Raw genomic sequence first — 19,460 nt, 5'->3', positions numbered from 1 at the left:
CTATAATAAATACAATATCCACTTTATTCTATTATAACTGAATCTGTGCTTTCCACTGCAAAAGCTACACCAAACATCTACTGTGATAAACAAAAACAAGTTTCCTTTAGCCTCGGATGACAGCCTATTTTCCATTTATAGAGGGGAAAAAAGAGCTGCATTCCACACCTTGGTCATATCAAAAAATAAGAATGTGCAAAGAACTCCCATCAACTGACAGAAATCAGTGCTGTGTCTCCTCTGGCTGTAAAAGAGTCAAAGGTTCCTATGAGTAATAGCTGAACAAGGCAGCCTAGTAAATAAAGTTCTCTAGGTGAAACAGCTCATAAATTAAAGCAGCCACACATGTCAATCGAATGACTACAAAGGATCGTCACTGCTAAACCTTGCAGAGAAGCTCATTTCTAAACCCTGAACACCTACAGTGCAAGCTAAAATAGCAGTGCCCCTCCATGTTTTAAGAATGCACTGTCCTTTCTCTTAACTCGCTGCATCTCAACCAGAACGCTTCAGAATGCTCTACTGAGGCATTAGCACTCCCTGAAAATGTTTTCTGCCAAGTAAAACGTTTCCTTACCTCTCAGATTTTTGGGGTGCACCTGTTTTGTCCGAGGCATGATCCTCCTTCCTATAAGAGCCAGAATTCTCTTCTCAAAAATGGAGAGCAGACCTGGCGAAGAGAAGCCTCCATAAACCCTCCAAGTGCTTCAACTAACCCAAGCAGCTGAACAGAAGAAACAAGGGGTGGAGGGAGAGACACAAATCAGAACACAGAAATGCCTCATTCCAAAGCTGTTTATTCATCTATGTTAAAGAGCTTTAGAATCTGCAGCCTTGTCTGCAGTTATTGCACATAAAACGGTAAATAGACAAAAAAAAGGGCAGAAGGGGGAGGGGGTTCACGGAAAATACTAGTCTTACAACACACACACACACACCTTACAAGCAAAACAAAATCACCAGTATCCTTCGCAAGCAAATCTCACCAGTATCATTCATGATTTTATGAATCACATGTTCACAGCCCACAAATGTGCCTGTACTACAAATCTCCTGTTCTGTTAGTCTTTTTTTTTACCCACTGCAATAGTGATTGAGAAAATAGAGCGCGACACAGAAAATGTCTGAAAACAATGAGCTAATCTAGATAACATCTACAATTTCAAAGATTTCATCTTAATTGCACATGGTAAACAAACAGAAAATACTGCAGAGCCACGCACACAAGATCACTAGTAATATCACACAATATTTATTTTATTTCTTGAACAATGCTGTCCGAAATCAGACAGTTATTGCAGACCTCTTCTAACTGGAGACCAGGTAAAAAACTGGACTGCTTAACCAGAACCTAGTCAATATTACAGAAACATTTTTGTATTGCCTTCAACCTGCTCCAAGGTGGATTTAAAGGAAAATCTTTTGACAAACAGTTCTTTCTCCTATATTGAAAAAGGGCAGGCAATGAATCAGCACACCATCTGAACAAGGGTCGAATTTAGCTGGCGTGGTGGGGAGGGGGTAGAGGAGGAATGATGGTTGAAATTATTCCCCCAAGGAAAAAAAAATACGTAGACAGCGGAAAACATGAAGCGACATGATCGAAAACTGTTGAAAAGACAATTGCATAGGGGGAAAAAAAAACATGAATGAATCCAGAGGGAGGAGCCTGGGAAAACCCCTCTGCAAGGCTGAGCTGCACAAAGCAGAAACCCGAGAGCAGAGAGAAAGAAGAGATGGAGGCGGTGAGAGGCTGCACAGGCAGTCTGGGAGCCAGGGGTCGGTCGGGCTAGCACACATAAGCCTCAAGAAAGATCACCACTGGGGAGAGAGCAACTGTCTCCCCCCCCCCCCCCCAAAAAAAAAAGAATCACCCAGGAAACAGGGGGACCAATCCCCTCCCCCCCAAAGGAGCAAGAATCATTCTAGGGACAAGAGGGCAACCCCCTGAACCTACATGATTATATAGGCAACATTTGCATGTACAAGATATATGTAGTGTCTTAGCTATAGTGTAGGTGGGGCTGGGGGGCGGTTAGAACCTCTTCTGTTTCTCCCCACGACATAGCATTATAAACACACGCACACAAAAGTAAACAGTAATAAAGGATGAGAGAGGAGCTGCCGGGCCACTGCTCTGCTTCCAGTCATGCTCCTCTGTCAGATCTACTTCATTTCCCGGGTAACGGGTAAGCCCCCCTCCCCCGGTACTGAACCAGCATTGCCCCCACCCCTCTGAAATGCAGGACACAGCCTGCTCCCCCTCCCTCCAGTTGTTACTTACATTGGTGGCACAGGGCTGGTGGAGGTTCCTCGGTGGGGGGAGGGGGAGCCGGGGTCGTGGACGGGGTTGAGGTCATAGAGTCACCGTCACCGGCGAAGAGAGCGAAGGGGGTGAGGAAGGGACTCCCACCGTCTCATGTCACCTGGCAGGAGGGGAGGGATGACTGGAGTGATTATTATTCAGGGGAGGGGGAGAATCCTTCAGCTTTTAATTTTCTTTCCCCCTTTCTCTCACTTTCTGTTGCAGGAAGCGGGCCGGGCCAGTGACGTCATCGGGTCTCCTGCCCATCCCCCTTCCTTTTTTTTTTTCTTCTTCTCTCCCCTTCCTTCCTCCCTCTCTGGTTCCTCCCCCTGTAACTGAAAGCCACCCAGGGAGGGGAAAGCTCCAAGGAGGGACCCCTGAAGAGAACCAAAGGGGGACTCCGAAGGGCGCAGAGTAACTGCCTCTACAAGTAGAATATCATGAGTTATAAGCTAAATAATAGACATTAGACTGACTGAGCAAAAAGAAGGCAGGCAGGGGGGACGATCAACGATTAGTTTAGGTTTAAAAATTATGTACGCTCTTACTCTATTTTGTTTTGTCACCTTGACCTCTAAATGAATTACTCTTAGGTCATGCCAATAAAGTTAAGGGAACCTTCCTTGTGGTGGTATTAGCGGATGGGCGTGGTGTGTGGCCGTCGAGGTGCTCCCTGCCCTCCCCCGCTCCGGGCCCCTCCTTTACTTTGTACACTTTCTCCCTTTTATGCACAGGGCTGCGACTGCCGGAGATCCCGGAGGTTCCTCTCTGGTTCTGCGGTGGGTCACGCCCTCTCCCCGCCCCTTCCCCTCGGGTTTCCCCGTGAAGCTCTCTAACTCTGCATCATCATTCATCACCACCAGGAAGAAGAGAGAGAGAGGAACTGAGAAAGTCCCTAAAGTTGGCTTGATCATGTTTGTTTATTTCTCCGTTGCACATGGACCCTGAAGTTATAAAAAATAACAGCAAATGATGCCACATGGCGTTATTACTAGTGTGAGATTAATTTTTTATCTGGAATAGTGAGAGTAACTAAAATGGATACATTGGTAAGTAATAAGGCGGAGGGCCCACGTGCACGAAGCTGACCCTAAACATGGTGCTGCACCCCCGTGTGCCCACTCCCGGGCTGGGGGGAGAAGGCTGCGAATAATCAGGGCGCCCTGGTGGCTGCAAGAAAGCCTTTCGGCAAAGGAGGCAGGCGTCTGAGTTAGGAGCTTAAATCCGTCTTTGTCTGAGGGTCACGAGTGACAGCTGCTTAGATAACTTCCTCCTGAAACCAGCATGTTGGATTCGGAAGCAGCGTGGACCAGGTTACTGACTGAACAATGTGGGTTCTTCTCTCTGCGCTGGTTTACAAAATTATTGTGGGAGACCCGGGGTTCTGTAAACTTTTGTTCAGAGCCCCCCTTTTCAAGTGGCGATTTTATATGTACCCCTCCGGGTTCCGACATTCTCCATCTATGATTGATCATTGCTTTTGTGCATACCGCCAGGCAGTGAACCGGGGGGGAGGTGGGGGGCTACTCAGATTTCTGAACCTTCGTTTGGCTGAAAACCTGGCTCCTGTTGAGGACGGTGCTCTCTACACTTGTTTGATACTGCCTTTCTCTTGATCTCTGTACTTGCTGGATGCTGCCTTCCTGTGCTGCTGCTGTCTCCTCTGCCACATTATAGAGACTAACAGAAATTAGCAAGGAACTGCATTACTGTGCTGAACCAACCCACTGTGAACAGCCTGATGACCTCTAGCCCAGTGCAGCCACAGGTGCTGAAGCTTTGCAGACTATCACACATTGATTGCAGTGGCTTAGCTTCTACTAAAGCTACCAAGAAAGGTAGTAAGCCTGGCTGGCAGGCTGGTAATACAGGGTAGCTCCAATGCAGAACTCTACACAAGGACAGAATAAGAGGAAGGTTATACAGCAAAATAAGCCTGTCAACGGTCCAAGAGAGGACCTCGCATATTCAGCCCTGCCCAGCCACTTCCAGTGCTTCATGGTTCAGGAACTCCACAGGCTCCCAGATAATAGGCACAGCCAGCATTAAATCACCACCTAATTTTACTCTGATGGCCATTGTTGTCTGGTAGTGGTGAAAAAACAACCACATTTTGCTAAAAAATAAGCACAAAACAAGCGACGTTAGTTTAAACACAAGCCCAATTTTTTTTTTTTGCTTGGTGTGAAGTTTAACCAGCACATAGGCTACACCAATATTCAAAGGGAAGATATATGTATACTTCCTTTTAGAAATTACCCCAAAGAAAGTACAAACAACTTTACAACTTCTATTTAATATGCATAATCTTGCCAGTTTATGCATCTTCAAAAGTATGTCCCAGGTGTCAGAAAGCAGCCCTAATACAGGGGAGATGCACGTTGTGATTAACTCCTTCCATAGCCAATAAGCACAGGAAAAGGCAGGACTGAGCACTGGCTGACACACTTACTTGCAGCGTTATCTTGGCAGCAGTTGTGGACGATCAGCAGTATATCAAGTCAAATACAGAAAAGAACAAATCCAAAAACAAGCTACCCACAAATTCAAAAAAAAACCGCGCAACTTGAAAAAAAAAATAACAAACCCAAACTCACGGGAAATAAGCTAGGTTGGCAACATTGTGACTCATACAAGAGCGGTGACTAGCAACCAACGGCCAACTTGTCCTCAGAATGCACCACCTTTCCGGTTTCCCAGCTGCTTACCTCCTGCCTACCCTTGCTCTGCTTGTGGTTTTCTATTCTCCATATATTGCAGCTTGGATGACGGGAATACCCAAGCCTGGGTTACTGGAGTGGCACAAAATCATCAAGTTATTGTTTGGTGCAGATGGGTACAGTGCACCCGGGTTGGACGCACCTTGCTGCACAGCGAGAGCATTCTGGATTACGACATCTAATACATTTCTCAGTTTTGCTTATGGTAATGGACTGGAAGGCAAATGCTCAGAGGTGAACAGGCAGTAGACGCCATTAGCACCTAACGCCCGCTTTACCTGCGCACAATGTACAAAGGCCCTACCGCGGGAAAGAACGAGCGCAGGCAGGAACACCACAAGTGGCATGCAAATGTATGTAAAAAAATATGTATATGAGGTGAGCACAAAACAGCCCTCCTCACAAGGGTGCTTCTACTGCTTTAAACCCTATGGTAGCTCAGAGCTGACGTTAGGTTTTCTGAAGGGAGAAGTGGTGGTGGTGTTGAGCTGTCAAGAGGCAAACAGTCCAACAAGAAGGTTTCACTAAAATTAACCTTTTTTTTTTTTTTTTTTAAATCTTGGAGAACAGCAAAATCCTAAGGTGACTTTCCTAAGAGGAGAAAATCCCCTATTTTCTCTTTTGATATTAAACTAGAACAGTTCTTTCTACCCACAAACGCAGAAGGGAAGTGCTGTGGTGGCCACTCACCAGCTTATCCCAGATGAAGACTCAGGCTCCAGTAGGGGGTAGGGAGATGGGCAGGCACTGTCTGCCCCAGTCTTGGGAAAGAGAGGGAAAATGGTGGTGGCACCACTCTCCTTCCCCTACTCCTGACCAGAGTCGCATCCTGTTGCTGCCCTTTAGGGCAGTGGGGTCACCCCGCTGTAAGCAACAAATCAACCACAGAAGAACTGGCTATGGTTGCTTCCACCAAAAAAAACATTGCTTCCTCTCACCCCACCCCACCCCCAACCTGCCACAGCTGCTGGCTGTTCATCAGATAAAAATATTTCTGTTCTTGTGCGCATGTTCCCCCCCTCCTTAATTCCCAATGCTCAGCGCTAACAAGGTGCATAAAATTTGCAAGCCCTTAGCATTGAGCACAGGGGCGTTATTTTCTGATGCTGTTTTGTACACCGGAGTTTTGAGCATTTTGCCCTCAATGTTAATTATCCTATTTTATTTATTTGTTCCATTTGTATCCCACATTTTCCCACCTATTTGCAGGCCCAATGTGGCTTACATAGTGCAGTAGTGGCAGTCGCCAATACTGGCAAGAACAGATACAAAGTGAGGTTAAAACAAGCTAATGATCAGATTTGATAGACATATTGAGGGTCAAGGGGAAGAGTAGGTTAGGTTATGTCCAACATGAACATTTATACTGATGTATTGCGGGGTTAGGCATTTAGGTTGAGTCGTTGGAGTATGCCTTTTTGACCAAGTACGTCTTTAGGAGTTTCAGGAAGATTAGGTGGTCGTATGTTGTTTTCACAGCGGTTGGAAGCGCGTTCCATAGTTGTGTGCTAATACAAGAGAAGCTGAATGCATAGGTTGACTTATATTTAAGTCCTCTGCAGCTTGGGTAGTGAAGATTTAGGTATGCTCGAGTTGATTTTCTTGTGTTTCTGGTTGGTAGGTCTATAAAGTCTATCATGTATCCCGGGGCATTGCCATAGATGATCTCGTGAACCAGAGTGCATATTTTGAAAGCAATACATTCTTTGATTGGGAGCCAGTGCAGTTTTTCTTGTAAAAGTTTGGCGCTTTCGAATCTTGTTTTTCCGAATATAAGCCTGGCTGCTGTGTTTTGAGCAGTTTGGAGTTTCCTTATGATTTGTTCTTTACATCCCACCTAGATTACGTTGCAGTAATCTAGATGGCTTAGTACCATGAATTGTACTAAGTTGCGAAATATTTCCCTCGGAAAGAAAGGTTTCACTCATTTCAGCTTCCACATTGAGTTAAACATTTTCTTTGTTGTGGCTTTCACTTGGCTCTCCAGTGTAAGATTTCGGTCGATTGTAACTCCGAGAATTTTCAGGCTGTCTGAGATAGGGAGTGTGTGGTCTGGGGTGGTTATGTTGGTGGGTTTGATTGTGTTATAATGGGATGTGAGGATGAGACAGTGTGTTTTTTTTTCTATGTTGAGGTTTAGTTGAAATGTATTCGCCCAAGAGTTCATGGTGTTCAAGCTGAGCTTGATTTCTTCGGTGATTTCCGTTAGATCATTTTTGTAAGGGATGTACAATGTGACGTCGTCCACGTATATGAAAGGGTTAAAGCCTTGATTGGATAGGGACTTGGCTAGTGGGGTCATCATTAGATTGAATAGGAGCGGTGATAGTGGTGATCCTTGAGGTACCCCGCATTCTGCTTTCCATAGTGATGATATGGTCGATTTCGATTTCACTTCATAGGTTCTGGTCGTTAGGAAGCCCTTGATCCAGTTAAGTACACTTCCACCGATCCCAAAATATTCTAGTATGTTTAGTAGTATGTTATGGTTCACCATGTCGAACGCGCTAGACATGTCGAATTGTAGGAGAAGTATGCTATTGCCTATTGCAATTTCTTGTTTGAATTTGGCTAGGAGGGTAATTAGTACTGTTTCGGTGCTGTGGTTAGAACAGAATCCTGATTGAGATTTGTGTAGTATTGAGAAGTTGTTTGTGTAGTCAGTGAGTTGTTTGTTAACCACTCTTTCCATCAGTTTCCATCCAAAACCTCACTCAAAGGCCCTGATGCTCAGAAGCAAATGCGGGCACTAGAGGCCATTAGCAAAATGCACAGAGGGCTGTAGCATGGGGAACAACGTGCCAAAGAATACTGCTAATGGCATGTTAATACCCAGGGGCGGCCCAAGGCAATCTGCTGCCTGAGGCGAAGGATGAGATGGTGGCCCCCTCCCTGGCTCCTCAAAACTACAATCAGGGAGTAAGGGGGTTGGGAGATAGAAAACAATTAAGCAATTATTACACAATCATGAAAATGCATATATATGAGTTATATATTTATATATTCACATAAAACCCAAAATCGAACAGCCTGATGGAGTTGAACCACACACAAGAAAAATGTCCAGTCCATTCTACCAGGGTTGAGCCGTCTGCTGTAGGCGGTTGCCACGGCCTAGCTGCAGAATTCAGAGAAATCAGTTGTATATAAAGTATATAGAATTCAATTGTTCATTCACATGGGCATTCCTAAATTAACCAATAAAACTCTAATAAGGAGTACAGAACAGAAGTAGAATGTTTCACTTTACAACTCAGCATAGATCTGGTTTCAAATCAGTGACAGGAAGTCAAGAAGTGGGAAATGAAGGACAGCTAGACAGACCACTGTTTCAACCAATCCAATTTGTTCTTCATATGTTTGAAGAATAAATTGGATTGGTTGAACCAGTGGTTGGGTTTCTTTTAATGGCTTACTGTTAGGTATTTTGTACTTATTCCTCATTGAATTCCAGCTGTGTTACTTTAAGAAGGGAACACTAATGTAGACCTTAAAAAAATTGTATTCCACCTTCCTGCTAACTCTAATAATCATAATACACACAATGATCCATTTTATACTGTGCAGCCAGGTGAGATGTAGTAAACACTTTGCTTGTGTGGCTGTTTTATTCATTCCTCTACCCTATATATTTAAAGGGCATTACTAGCTATGCTCTTTAAAATATACATTGTTGATTTAAAAAATTATTGCTATTGTTTCTTGCCTCTTTATTTCTACTTTTATAGGCTGTTGTATTTTGTTTGCACTTTTTAGTTCAATTTTGACAGTGTGGGCACTAGATGTCATTTGAATAAAGCCTCAGGAATGAAATAAAAACCAGAACAGAAATATAAAGAGAGTAATTAAATCATTTTAATTGCACCCTGTATTAACACTTGAAAGGAAATATTGAACAAATGAGAAGCTCTACAGAACTAGAGGTCATGAGATGTTGCTCTTGACTCTCCACTGTTGCTTCATCAGGAAATATCCACAGAAACAGTAGTGGATGCATAGAATGCCCTCCCAATAGAGATGGTGGAAGCAAAAACGGTGCAGAAATTTTAAAAAAGCTTGAGATAACTACAGTGGATCCTAAAAGCATAGAGCACTTTAGCTGTATGATGATTTTTACACTTCCAAGAAATCACGGGGAAAATAACCTGCACTGAGCAGCAGATACAATCCCACAACTTAAGCACGGGAAAAGTAAGGTGCACTGAGGGGCAGATAGAATCCCAGCAAGCTCCCTGGGCAGACTCTGTGAGCCATGTAGCTTTTCCTCTGCTCATACTGGGTAAAATAACTGGCTGAGCAATAACTGTGAAATTATTAGCAGGACTGAAACTAGATCTGATAGATCTAAGTTTATGCAATGCACAGAAAAAGTTTCTTACCGGTGCATTTACCTAATGTTCTAGGGTCAATTCAGAGTCTAGGATAATTGCAATAACTCTTGACCTAACTTCAAATTTAAGAGTCGCTCCTGAACTTAAAGATATATTGGTTGACAAAGCTTGCTGGAATTGGTCACCAAATTACATGGTGCCATGTCGAGTTTTTTAGAGTCTTTTACCTTTATAGAATAAAGACAGTGTGGTCTTCTGAGTATTTAATTTTAAAAAATTAGTTTTTGCCCACTGTTCAACCAGTGCAATCAAGCATTGTACATTCTGAATTGTATCATTTAAACATTCTGACTTGGACATAATACAAATATATCATTGGCATAACTTAATGAGCAAATATTCACAGTCTCCAAAAACATCCCTACTACTACTTAACATTTCTAGAGCGCTACTAGGGTTATGCAGCGCTGTACAAATTAATAACTAAGGACGGTCCCTTCTCAGAAGAGCTTACAATCTAAAGGACAAAATGTCAAGTTGGGGTAGTCTAGAGTCCCTAAAGGGCTTATTAAAATATTGAATAATAGTGGTGAAAGAGCTGACCCCTGTAGAACACCACAAGTTGGCAAACAACTTGACTGTTCATTTATTTGGTATTCCCAGATACTTGTCTTTTTGAAAATCTCTGAAGACCTGGGGGTCCTTTTACCAAACTGCGATAATAAATGGACTTAGTGTGTCCTTACGCGGGTCATTCTCATGCTGTAAGGCCATGTTTACCTTGGCCATAAAAACCCAGATTTTCTATTTATTTCATTAATGGCCATGCACTAATGTTCAGTAAAAAGGAGTAGTGTATGCAACAGGATACTTCCACACACAGTAAAAACCAATGGTGTAATCAGTATATTCACATTAAAAGATGGTATTTATTCTATAAAGGTAAAAGATTCTAAAAGACTTGACACCATTTCTGTAATACCCATCTCGTTCAATTTTAACAGTAGTAAATCATGGTCTACAGCAGTGTTTTCAAAGTCCAGTCCTGTACCCCTTGCCAGTCAGGTTTTCATACACTGCTTCCATTATATGCAAATCTTTTTCATGCATATTCATTGTGGATATCCTTAAAACCTGACTGGCAAGGGGTACTCCAGGACTGGATTTGGGAAACACTGGTCTACAGTGTCAAACGCTGCTGATATATCAAACAATACTATATTCTTCCCTGAAATTACATATTTTCTTACTTCAGTAACTAATGTGATCAACAATCTGTCAGTACTGTGTGATGGACAAAACCCATGCTGTGAGTAATGTAAACACGAAAATGTTGACATAAATTTAGAAAGTTGGAAATTTACAACAAATTCAAGGAGTTTTGCCATCCACAGTATATTTGCAACTGGTCTAAAATTGTCTACTGCAGACATATGTCCCCCTATTTTCTTAGGAATTGGTGTTAAAGCAATGCCAGCAATCTGTTTTGGATAATTTACTTCTAACAGGCTAATATTAACAAAGACTGTCAACATTCATCTACATAAGTACATAAGTATTGCCATACTAGGACAGACCAAAGGTCCATCAAGCCCAGCATCCTGTTTCCAACAGTGGCCAATCCAGGTCACAAATACCTGGCAAAATCCCAAAAAGTACAAAACATTTTATACTGCTTATCCCAGAAATAGTGGATTTTCCCCAAGTCCAATTTAATAATGGTCTATGGACATTCCTTTAGGAAGCCGTCCATCAAATTCCAGAGTTTAATTACACATTGAGTGAAGAAAAACTTTCTCCGATTCATTTTAAATTTACTACTTTGTAGCTTCATTGCATGCCCCCTAGTCCTAGTATTTTTGGAAAGCGTAAACAGATGCTTCACGTCTACCCGTTCCACTCCACTCATTATTCTATAGACCTCTATCATATCTTCCCTCAGTCGTCTTTTCTCCAAGCTGAAGAGCCCTAGCCGCTTCAGCCGTTCCTCATAGGGAAGTCATCCCATCCCCTTTATAATTTTCAGCGCCCTTCTTCACCTTTTCTAATTCCACAATATCTTTTTTGAGATGCTGCGACCAGAATTGAACACAATATTCAAGGTGCGGTCACACCATGGAGTGATACAAAGGCATTATAGCATCCTCATTTTTGTTTTCCATTCCTTTCCTAATAATACCTAACATTTTATTTGCTTTCTTAGCCGCAGCAGCACACTGAGCAGAAGGTTTCAACGTATCATCAACAACAACACCTAGATCCCTTTCTTGGTCAGTGACTCCTAACATGGAACCTTATTTTTCAATTTCCTACAAAATTTTCACAGAAAAGTAGAGGAGATAAGGGTAAATTGATCATCTACTAACATCACAATTGGAGGTTGATCGAAATCCTCATATATATCTCCACCTAAATCTAGTTTGATTCTCTTACAATGTTCCCTTAATTTTTTTTTATTTTTTTTACAATTTCAATAAACATTCAAAGAAATCTGAACAAACAGACATTCAGTACACATTACAATATATCCACAACCAATCTATAGGAAATAAAGTAAATCTGAAAAACAATCTGCTAGACCACAGTTGGGAGGGAGACCACAATTCACATATTAGAAGGAATATCTCAATCAAAAAAAGAAAGGCAAACTAAATAAGATGCACAGTTGATGCCACCCTATAATAAATATGATCAAACTTAAAAGAGAAAACCCCCCTTGCTTATATCTATCACAGCCCTCCCTGCCCATCTTCAAATCCTTACTCAAAGCCCACCTCTTCACTGTAGCTTTCGGCACTTAACCACTTACCTTTATTCAGGAAACCTACACTCCCCCATTTGATTGACTGCTTACCTGTCGTTTATTTATTTATTATTTTTGTTACATTTTTACCCCGCGCTTTCCCACTCATGGCAGGCTCAATGCGGCTTACATGGGGCAATGGAGGGTTAAGTGACTTGCCCAGAGTCAGAAGGAGCTGCCTGTGCCTGAAGTGGGAATCAAACTCAGTTCCCCAGGACCAAAGTCCACCACCCTGTTTAGACTGACTGCTTACCTGTCCTTTAGATTGTAAGCTCTTTTGAGCAGGGACTGGCCTTCCTTGTTTAAATTGTACAGCGCTGCGTAACCCTAGTAGTGCTTTAGAAATGTTAAGTAGTAGTAGTAACCCCAATACTCCTCTACCTTCAAGAAAAAATTGGAACTGTACAGGATCATAGAAAGCATAAGAATGTTGGTCTAAATAGACCAAACATTTACATGGGTATCTTAATTGAAATATAGCTCCCAAACAAAAATTTCTTCCTCCTATTTTGAGTCCACTTAGAAATGTCTGGAAAGATAGAGATTTTCCCATAAAAAAAAAAAAAAAGAAACTTCAGAGGACCTAAAAAAGAGGCACAAAAGCACATCCTTATCTTGCTGAAATACAACAGTTAAAAGCAATGTAGATCCAGAGACTACCTCCTCTACCAAATTTTCTAAAGCATTACTTATATTAAGATATCAGAGGACACTTCTAATAAGGCATTGACTGTTGGAGAACTAGTATGTCTAGGGACTGGCAAATAAAATATTTTATGTAATGGTAGAAATCCGAATATTTAAATTTTACTTTCAAAAACTTATAAAGTAGGTCTTTAGGTGTAACAGTCAATATTTTAGGAAATTTCAAAAGTCTTAAGTTCAAATGTCTAGTAAAGTTATCCAAATTTTCAATTTTTTGTTGTAAAGTTAATTTATCTTGAACCAAAGTCATCTGCACACTGTGATTTTTGAATAGAAGAATATAATAAATTCAACTTATCTGACTGGATCTTCAACGCTTCCTCACAGTTAGCAATCCTTTGTGCCTGCTGATCAACTTCAGGGGAAATTCCTGCACACATTGTATAGATGGAGCTCAGGACTGTCCAAATAGTATCGAGGGTCACCTCTGAGGGTCTCACAAGGGGAGGAACTGTCGGTATAGCCCCATCTCCCATTGGTTCCTCTGCCAATCCTCCTAGAGGTTGAAAGGCTTTACTCCCTTACCTCTGAGTTGATTCCATTGCAAGAACTTCCTGAGACGCCTGCTTGCCCTTGGTCACATCAGGCAGCATACTCTACAATGTCTGGCGTGAACCTGATGTCATGGGATCTTGAGGTTGTGGAGGAGGAGGCACTGGTCTTGCAAGGCTGAACAAAACTTTGCTCCCAAGGCCCAAAGTTGATGGCCAGCCAGAGCGCCTTAGGTGTGGGCGTCATGAAGAGTCTGATCGTTACCTACCGAGTCGAAGGCGAGTCTTGCTTCAACTGAGCAGAAGCTGCTTGCTTTCCCTGTCTCTTTGGAATAAGAGGAAATAGAAAAAAACACAGCAATGAGAGTAAGGAAAGTAGAATTAGGCAGGAATGATTTCTCCATTGCCCTCACTGTGTAGCCATCTTGGCTCTCCCTCCCCCCCTAAAGTGTTCCCTTATAAAATTAAGTTTAGTTTGTAAAACTATAGCTAATTTCTCTGCTAAAGGTTGAAACACTTCTGGAATTGCTAAAGCCTGCTCCAAGTTTGTTAAGGAAGAAAAGATCTTGATCAACATCTGAGAAAAGTTTCCAGCTTTGATCACTTTTTTCATCATAGTATTTAACTTTATTTATTTATTTGTTGCATTTGTATCCCACATTATCCCACCTATTTACAGGCTCAGTGTGGCTTACAATATTCCGCATGCCAATCGCCATAACAGAGTAAAGATACAATACTAATTAGTTAAGAACATGAGTAACATAGAGGCAGTGGTGTAGGAAGGGGGCGGGAGGGGCGGTCCGCCCCGGGTGCACGTGCTCGGGGGGGGGGGGGGTGCCGGCCCCGCTGGTTCCCTGCTCTCTCAGCCCCGGAACAGAGAGAGCAGGGAACCAGCGGGGCCGACGCAGCTCCGAGTGACGTGCACTCGGGGCGGATCGGCCCTCCCGCAGGTAAGAATGCGGTCCGGGGGGGGGTTTGTGCTCCGGGGGGGGGGGGTGCACTGCAGAGTGCCATTAGCCCTTGCTATGGCAATGCATACAGGGGCATAATCAAACCGCCAGCCAAATAGATCGCCGGCAGCGCTACAGCTGGCCGGAACCGTATTATCGAAAAAGATGGCCGGCCATCTTTTTTTTCGATAATACGGTTTAGCACGGCCAAATGCCATGGAGTTCGCCGGGTTTGAGATGGCCGGGTTTGTTTTTCAGCGATAATGGAAAGTTATGTCGGCCATCTCAAACCCCGGCCAAATTCAAGGCATTTGGCCGTGGGAGGAGCCAGCATTTTAGTGCACTGGCCCCCCTGACATGCCAGGACACCAACCAGCCACCCTAGGGGTCACTGCGGTGGACTTCAGAAAAGCTCCCATGTGCATAGCTCCCTTACTTTGGGAGCTAAGCCCCCCAACCCCCCCCAAACCCACTACCCACAAATGTACTGCACCCACTAAAATTGCTCCAGGGACCTGTATACAACCTCTAGGACTTATTGCTGCTGTATAACTTTGGCACACCAGTTCACACCTGAAAACTAATCTCTCTGAAAAAGTCCTTTCTTGAAATAACCACGTTTACTCACAGTTAACTGCAGATCAGAGGTTGTGCCCCACTGGCAAAGAGTCCCCTGGTACTAAGATTAGCAGTAGGTCAGAGCTGGCACAAAGGTAAGAACTATGTTCTCTAACGTGGGTAACACAGGAAAGGGAACTAAAACTGTCTTACAAAAATGGCCACTACCGCATGGACTACAACAGGAAACAAAACAGGGCACACTCTGACCCAGTTAGCAGGGGGGAAAAGCACCATGGGAGTAGAGCCCAGTACCCTACACCCACCACAATGCATTGCTAATGTGACTCTGCAGGGCACCTAACAGAAAAGGTGTCACACTCACCCAAGAGCCACATCGCAACCAGGGAAAGGCTGTCGGAGGATACAACACATTCTGCTGTCATGGAGGTGGGTATGGCATTTGAGGCTGGCGTACAGGCTGGCAAAAAAAGGTTTTTAGTTTTATTTTTTTAGTTTGGAAGGGGATTGGTGACCACTGGGGGAGTATGGGGAGGTCATACCCCATTCCCTCCAGTGGTCATCTGGTCAGTTGGGGCACCTTTTTGAGGCTTGGTCGTGAAAATAAAAGGACCAAGTAAAGCCGGCGAAATACTGCTTAACGCCGCTTTTTTTTCCATTATCGGCGAAAGCCGGCCATCTGGTAGCCACGCCCATGCCCGCCCATGTCCCGCCTTCGCTAATCTACCGACACGCCCTCTTGAACTTTCGCCGGCGAAGCGACGGGAAAGCGGCGATGCTGTCAAAAATGCCACTTTTGATTATAAAGATTTTGCCGCTTTTAAGAAATCGCCGGCCATCTACCGATTTGTGTCGGAAGATGGCCGGCGATCACTTTCGATTATAATCTGGATAGTGGGGAAAAAAAAGAATTAGGTATAAAAGATAATATACGGAGTAACAGTTGAAGCATTAATGCACTAAAGTTCAAATAATGGATCGTTTAGCATCTTTAATAGCCAATTTATATTGTGACATCTTAGACTTCTAATGTATATAATAGAAATCCAATTTATATTTCCTCCACTTCCTTTCTGAAGACCTACATTCCTGTTTCCACAACGACAGAGTATTAGAGTACCAAGGATTGTCACGCTTCTTGTTTTTTTTTTTAACAAAAATGTGCTATTTCCCTCAAAACAGTACTTGAAATGGTATTCCATGATTCAACCATAGGATCAATATCAGACTGCACTAAAACAGATCTAGCTAAAAATTACTGCCATAAAACTTCACTACTAGGAAACTTCCTTCCAACATTTATATTCTCTGAACAAGTTCGAACAGTATTAGTGTTAAAGAACTTCAAATAGAATTTTAAAAGATAATGTTTGGTCCAAATGAATGGATCCCAAGAAACAATATCCACTAATGGCTCTACATCACTACCATTTGTACAAAGTCCAATGAACTACCTTTTAAATGAGTAGAACAAATAGGGCTATAATCTAATGATAGTGAGGACAGTAATGAAAGAAAATGAAAAAAAATACCTCTGGGTCAGTTCTATCTGCCAAATGAAGATTTAAATCACCCAAGATTACTAACTTATCAAATAAGGTACAATAGTGAATGGGCTGTGTCGGCATTGCTGTGCGGCTCTGTTGAAGGGGGCGAGGGGTAAGGTTGCTGTGATTAAACTCTAGCTTGCCAGGTGCCCTTGACCTGGATTGGCCGCTGTCGAGGACAGGATGCTGGGCTCGATGGACCTTTGGTCTTTTCCCAGTATGGCATTACTTATGTACTAATAGTAACTAATAACTTCCATTAACTTAAATTGAACATCTTTCCAATATCCTGGTGGTCGATACAGAAATAAAAAGACAAGAGAGAAGTTATAGTTGTTACCAGAGAATTTACAAATCATATATTCCAAATTCTTCTCTATTGAACTATCCAGAAATCTAAAATGTAAAAAATCTTTATAAATAAAATCAAGATCTCTCTCTCTCTATCTCTCCCCCCCCCCCCCCCCCCCCCCCCCACCAACCGTCTTGCCAAGGTGAATGAATCACCTTACAACCAGGAGGACAAATATTTAAAACATAAGGAGAAAAAGGGTCTGGGATCTATGTTTCAGTTAAAAAGACCAAACCAGGACCTGCATTTCCAATCAAGTCCCTCACTATCTGAGATTTATTACATACAGAATGAGCATTAAAATAAAGATATTCAATGACCGTACGGTCTTCTAGCTCTGATATCTGAGAATTGGTAGGGATTGAAGCTAAATTAGTAGATTCCCTTAAATTGTTTTTATGAAAAGAACACTTAGCTAGAGCTGATCTATCATATCATCTGCCATAAATAACTTCTGGAATATTATTAAAAACAGACAGACTCTCACATTGAGTCTGGATGGTTGCCTCAATTTGCTTTGTTGCCTACCTTTTCCAGTGTTGTTCAAAAATACTGTTGTCTGTAGAGTAGGAATCAAACTGCCAGCTATTTCCAAGGTTTCATCTCCCAATAATCCCAATCCCAGCTGAATTAAACTACATCTTAACCAAAACATTATTAATGACTTACTGTGCAATGCATACCAGCAGGTTCTTATAAAAAGATATTATAACAATAAATCTAGAAAGTCACTTCCAGGATTTTCATCAGAGGTTACATCCAAAGTTGTGTATGAAGGAGCGTACAAAGAAGCAAGGCATGCCCCTTTGGTACGCCCCTTCAGCCCAACACCTGAGGCTCAATGCCTCAGGATTCAGTGTGACTTTTAAATCCCTTGAAATGAAGTCATCAAGGGCACAATCTTCCCACACCCGGAGACTCCCTTCTCAGCTCAGGCAGTCCCAATTAGATGTTATTGTTACTATGTTAATGCGTGACACTTTAGCAAGTCCCACGTTAGGCCTTTTTGTTTGCTGCGTTAAACATGCGTTAGTACCTAGTCCAGCTTAGTAAAAGGACTCCTTAGTTATTCAAGCTGAATTACAGACTGAATTTATGCTGAATATTAGGTTTTCTGTATGGTTTGTGCAATCTTTTTAATGTTGTGTGTTGATATTATTTATTGTAAACCACTTTTGAACTTATTGTGTTAAGCGGTATACAAATCAAAGCAAGTTATGGCCTGGATGTCTCAACTCTGATCTCTGCGTTCCATAAAAAATGCAGTTCTTAGGTTATGAATCCATATCCTCACATATACTTTCATAAGCGCACTCTCATACACTCCCTGTGGTAACATGCGAACAAGGGCAGGCCTGGAGCCCAGGTAAGACATAAGAACATAATAGTTTACTGGGTCAGAGCAATGGTCCATCTAACCCAGTATCCTGCTTCCAACAGTGACCAATCCAGGTCACAAATACCTGGCAGAAACCCAATTAGTAGCAAAATTCCATGCTACAAATCCCAGGACAAGCAGTGGCTTCCCCATGTCTGTCTCAATAGCAGACTATGGACTTTTCCTCCAGGAACTTGTCCAAACCTTTTTTAAACCCAGATATGCTAACCGCTGCTACCACGTCCTCTGACAGCAAGTTCCAGAACTTAACTATTTGTTGAATGAAAAAATATTTCCTCCTGTTTTAAAAGTATTTCCATGTAATTTCATTGAATGTCCTCTAGTCTTGTACTCTTTGAAAAAGTGAAAAATTGATTCACTTTTACCCATTCTACACCCTCAGGATTTCATAGACCTCAATCAGCGATGGAAAGTGAAGTTGCCATCCTTGATATGTTTTAGTGATATTTGCAAGAAATGTAAAAAAACCTTAAAGTTATGGGTAATTTTGGAATTATTAAATTACAAGTAATTATAAGAAAAGTTGCACAGAGATTTTTCTGACGCAGCTTCTCAGCAGCAGGACAAAGAACAGCTACATTTTTGAAGTCAAGAAGCTAAAAAGCTTCTGAAGTCTTTTCCTCCGATGTTACAACAAATATTTATGACCATTTAGAAGATAAAAATTCTTGTTCATATTATATTTAATGTTCATACTTATTACAAGAATATAACCATTTAAAGCTGTGAAAGTAGCTTCTGTTACCACATATCACAGGTTCGACAATGTCTGTGGCCTTTCTGCAGGGAAGAGAGGAAACTGCATACTGTCCTTCTGATGGCTGATTCCACAACTAATAATGTCACTGCTTCCAGAATGCACTAGGGGTCCCTGTACTCACTACAGGAATGAACCATAAATAAATACCACACACTTTTTTTTTGAAAGGTCGTTTAGCTAATCAACTGATTTTTTTATATATATACCTTTTAATATCTAGGAACTTTGTCTGATGTTAAAATCACCTTCCAATGGGGTGTTTTGTGATGGGGATAACTGAGGGGTCCTTTTACTAAGCTGTGGAAAAAAGTGACTTAGCATGCCCTTAGGTGGGGTCTTTTCTGCTTACTAAGGCCATTTTTACCACAGCTGTAAAATGGCAGATTTTCTATTTTGGTATTAATGGCCATGTGAGCACTTACCATCACCTATTTTTTAGGTGGAAAGGGTTCACGCGGTATTCCTACGCTAACTAATTAGTGCGTGGTAATGTAGGCGCATTAACTGGATAGCAC

At 42.2% G+C, this 19,460-nt stretch overlaps 1 protein-coding gene across 1 annotated transcript in view; it reads right to left on the bottom strand.

Moving 5' to 3' along the window:
- HIVEP1 (HIVEP zinc finger 1) overlaps nt 1–2,502 on the bottom strand; it is a 392,318-nt gene extending 389,816 nt beyond the window's left edge. Inside the window, exons 1-2 of the mRNA XM_030211058.1 lie at nt 2,285–2,502; nt 578–724 (exon numbers count right to left, since the gene is read on the bottom strand). Coding sequence (XP_030066918.1) covers nt 578–617 — 40 coding nt within the window. The 5' untranslated portion in view covers nt 618–724; nt 2,285–2,502. The remainder of the gene's footprint in view (nt 1–577; nt 725–2,284) is intronic.
- Nucleotides 2,503–19,460: the final 16,958 nt, after the last annotated feature.

The sequence above is a fragment of the Microcaecilia unicolor genome, chromosome 1 (assembly GCF_901765095.1).
Source record: "Microcaecilia unicolor chromosome 1, aMicUni1.1, whole genome shotgun sequence".
NCBI classification, from domain to species: Eukaryota; Metazoa; Chordata; class Amphibia; order Gymnophiona; family Siphonopidae; genus Microcaecilia; species Microcaecilia unicolor.
This window is presented reverse-complemented; position numbering and strand designations above follow the sequence as displayed.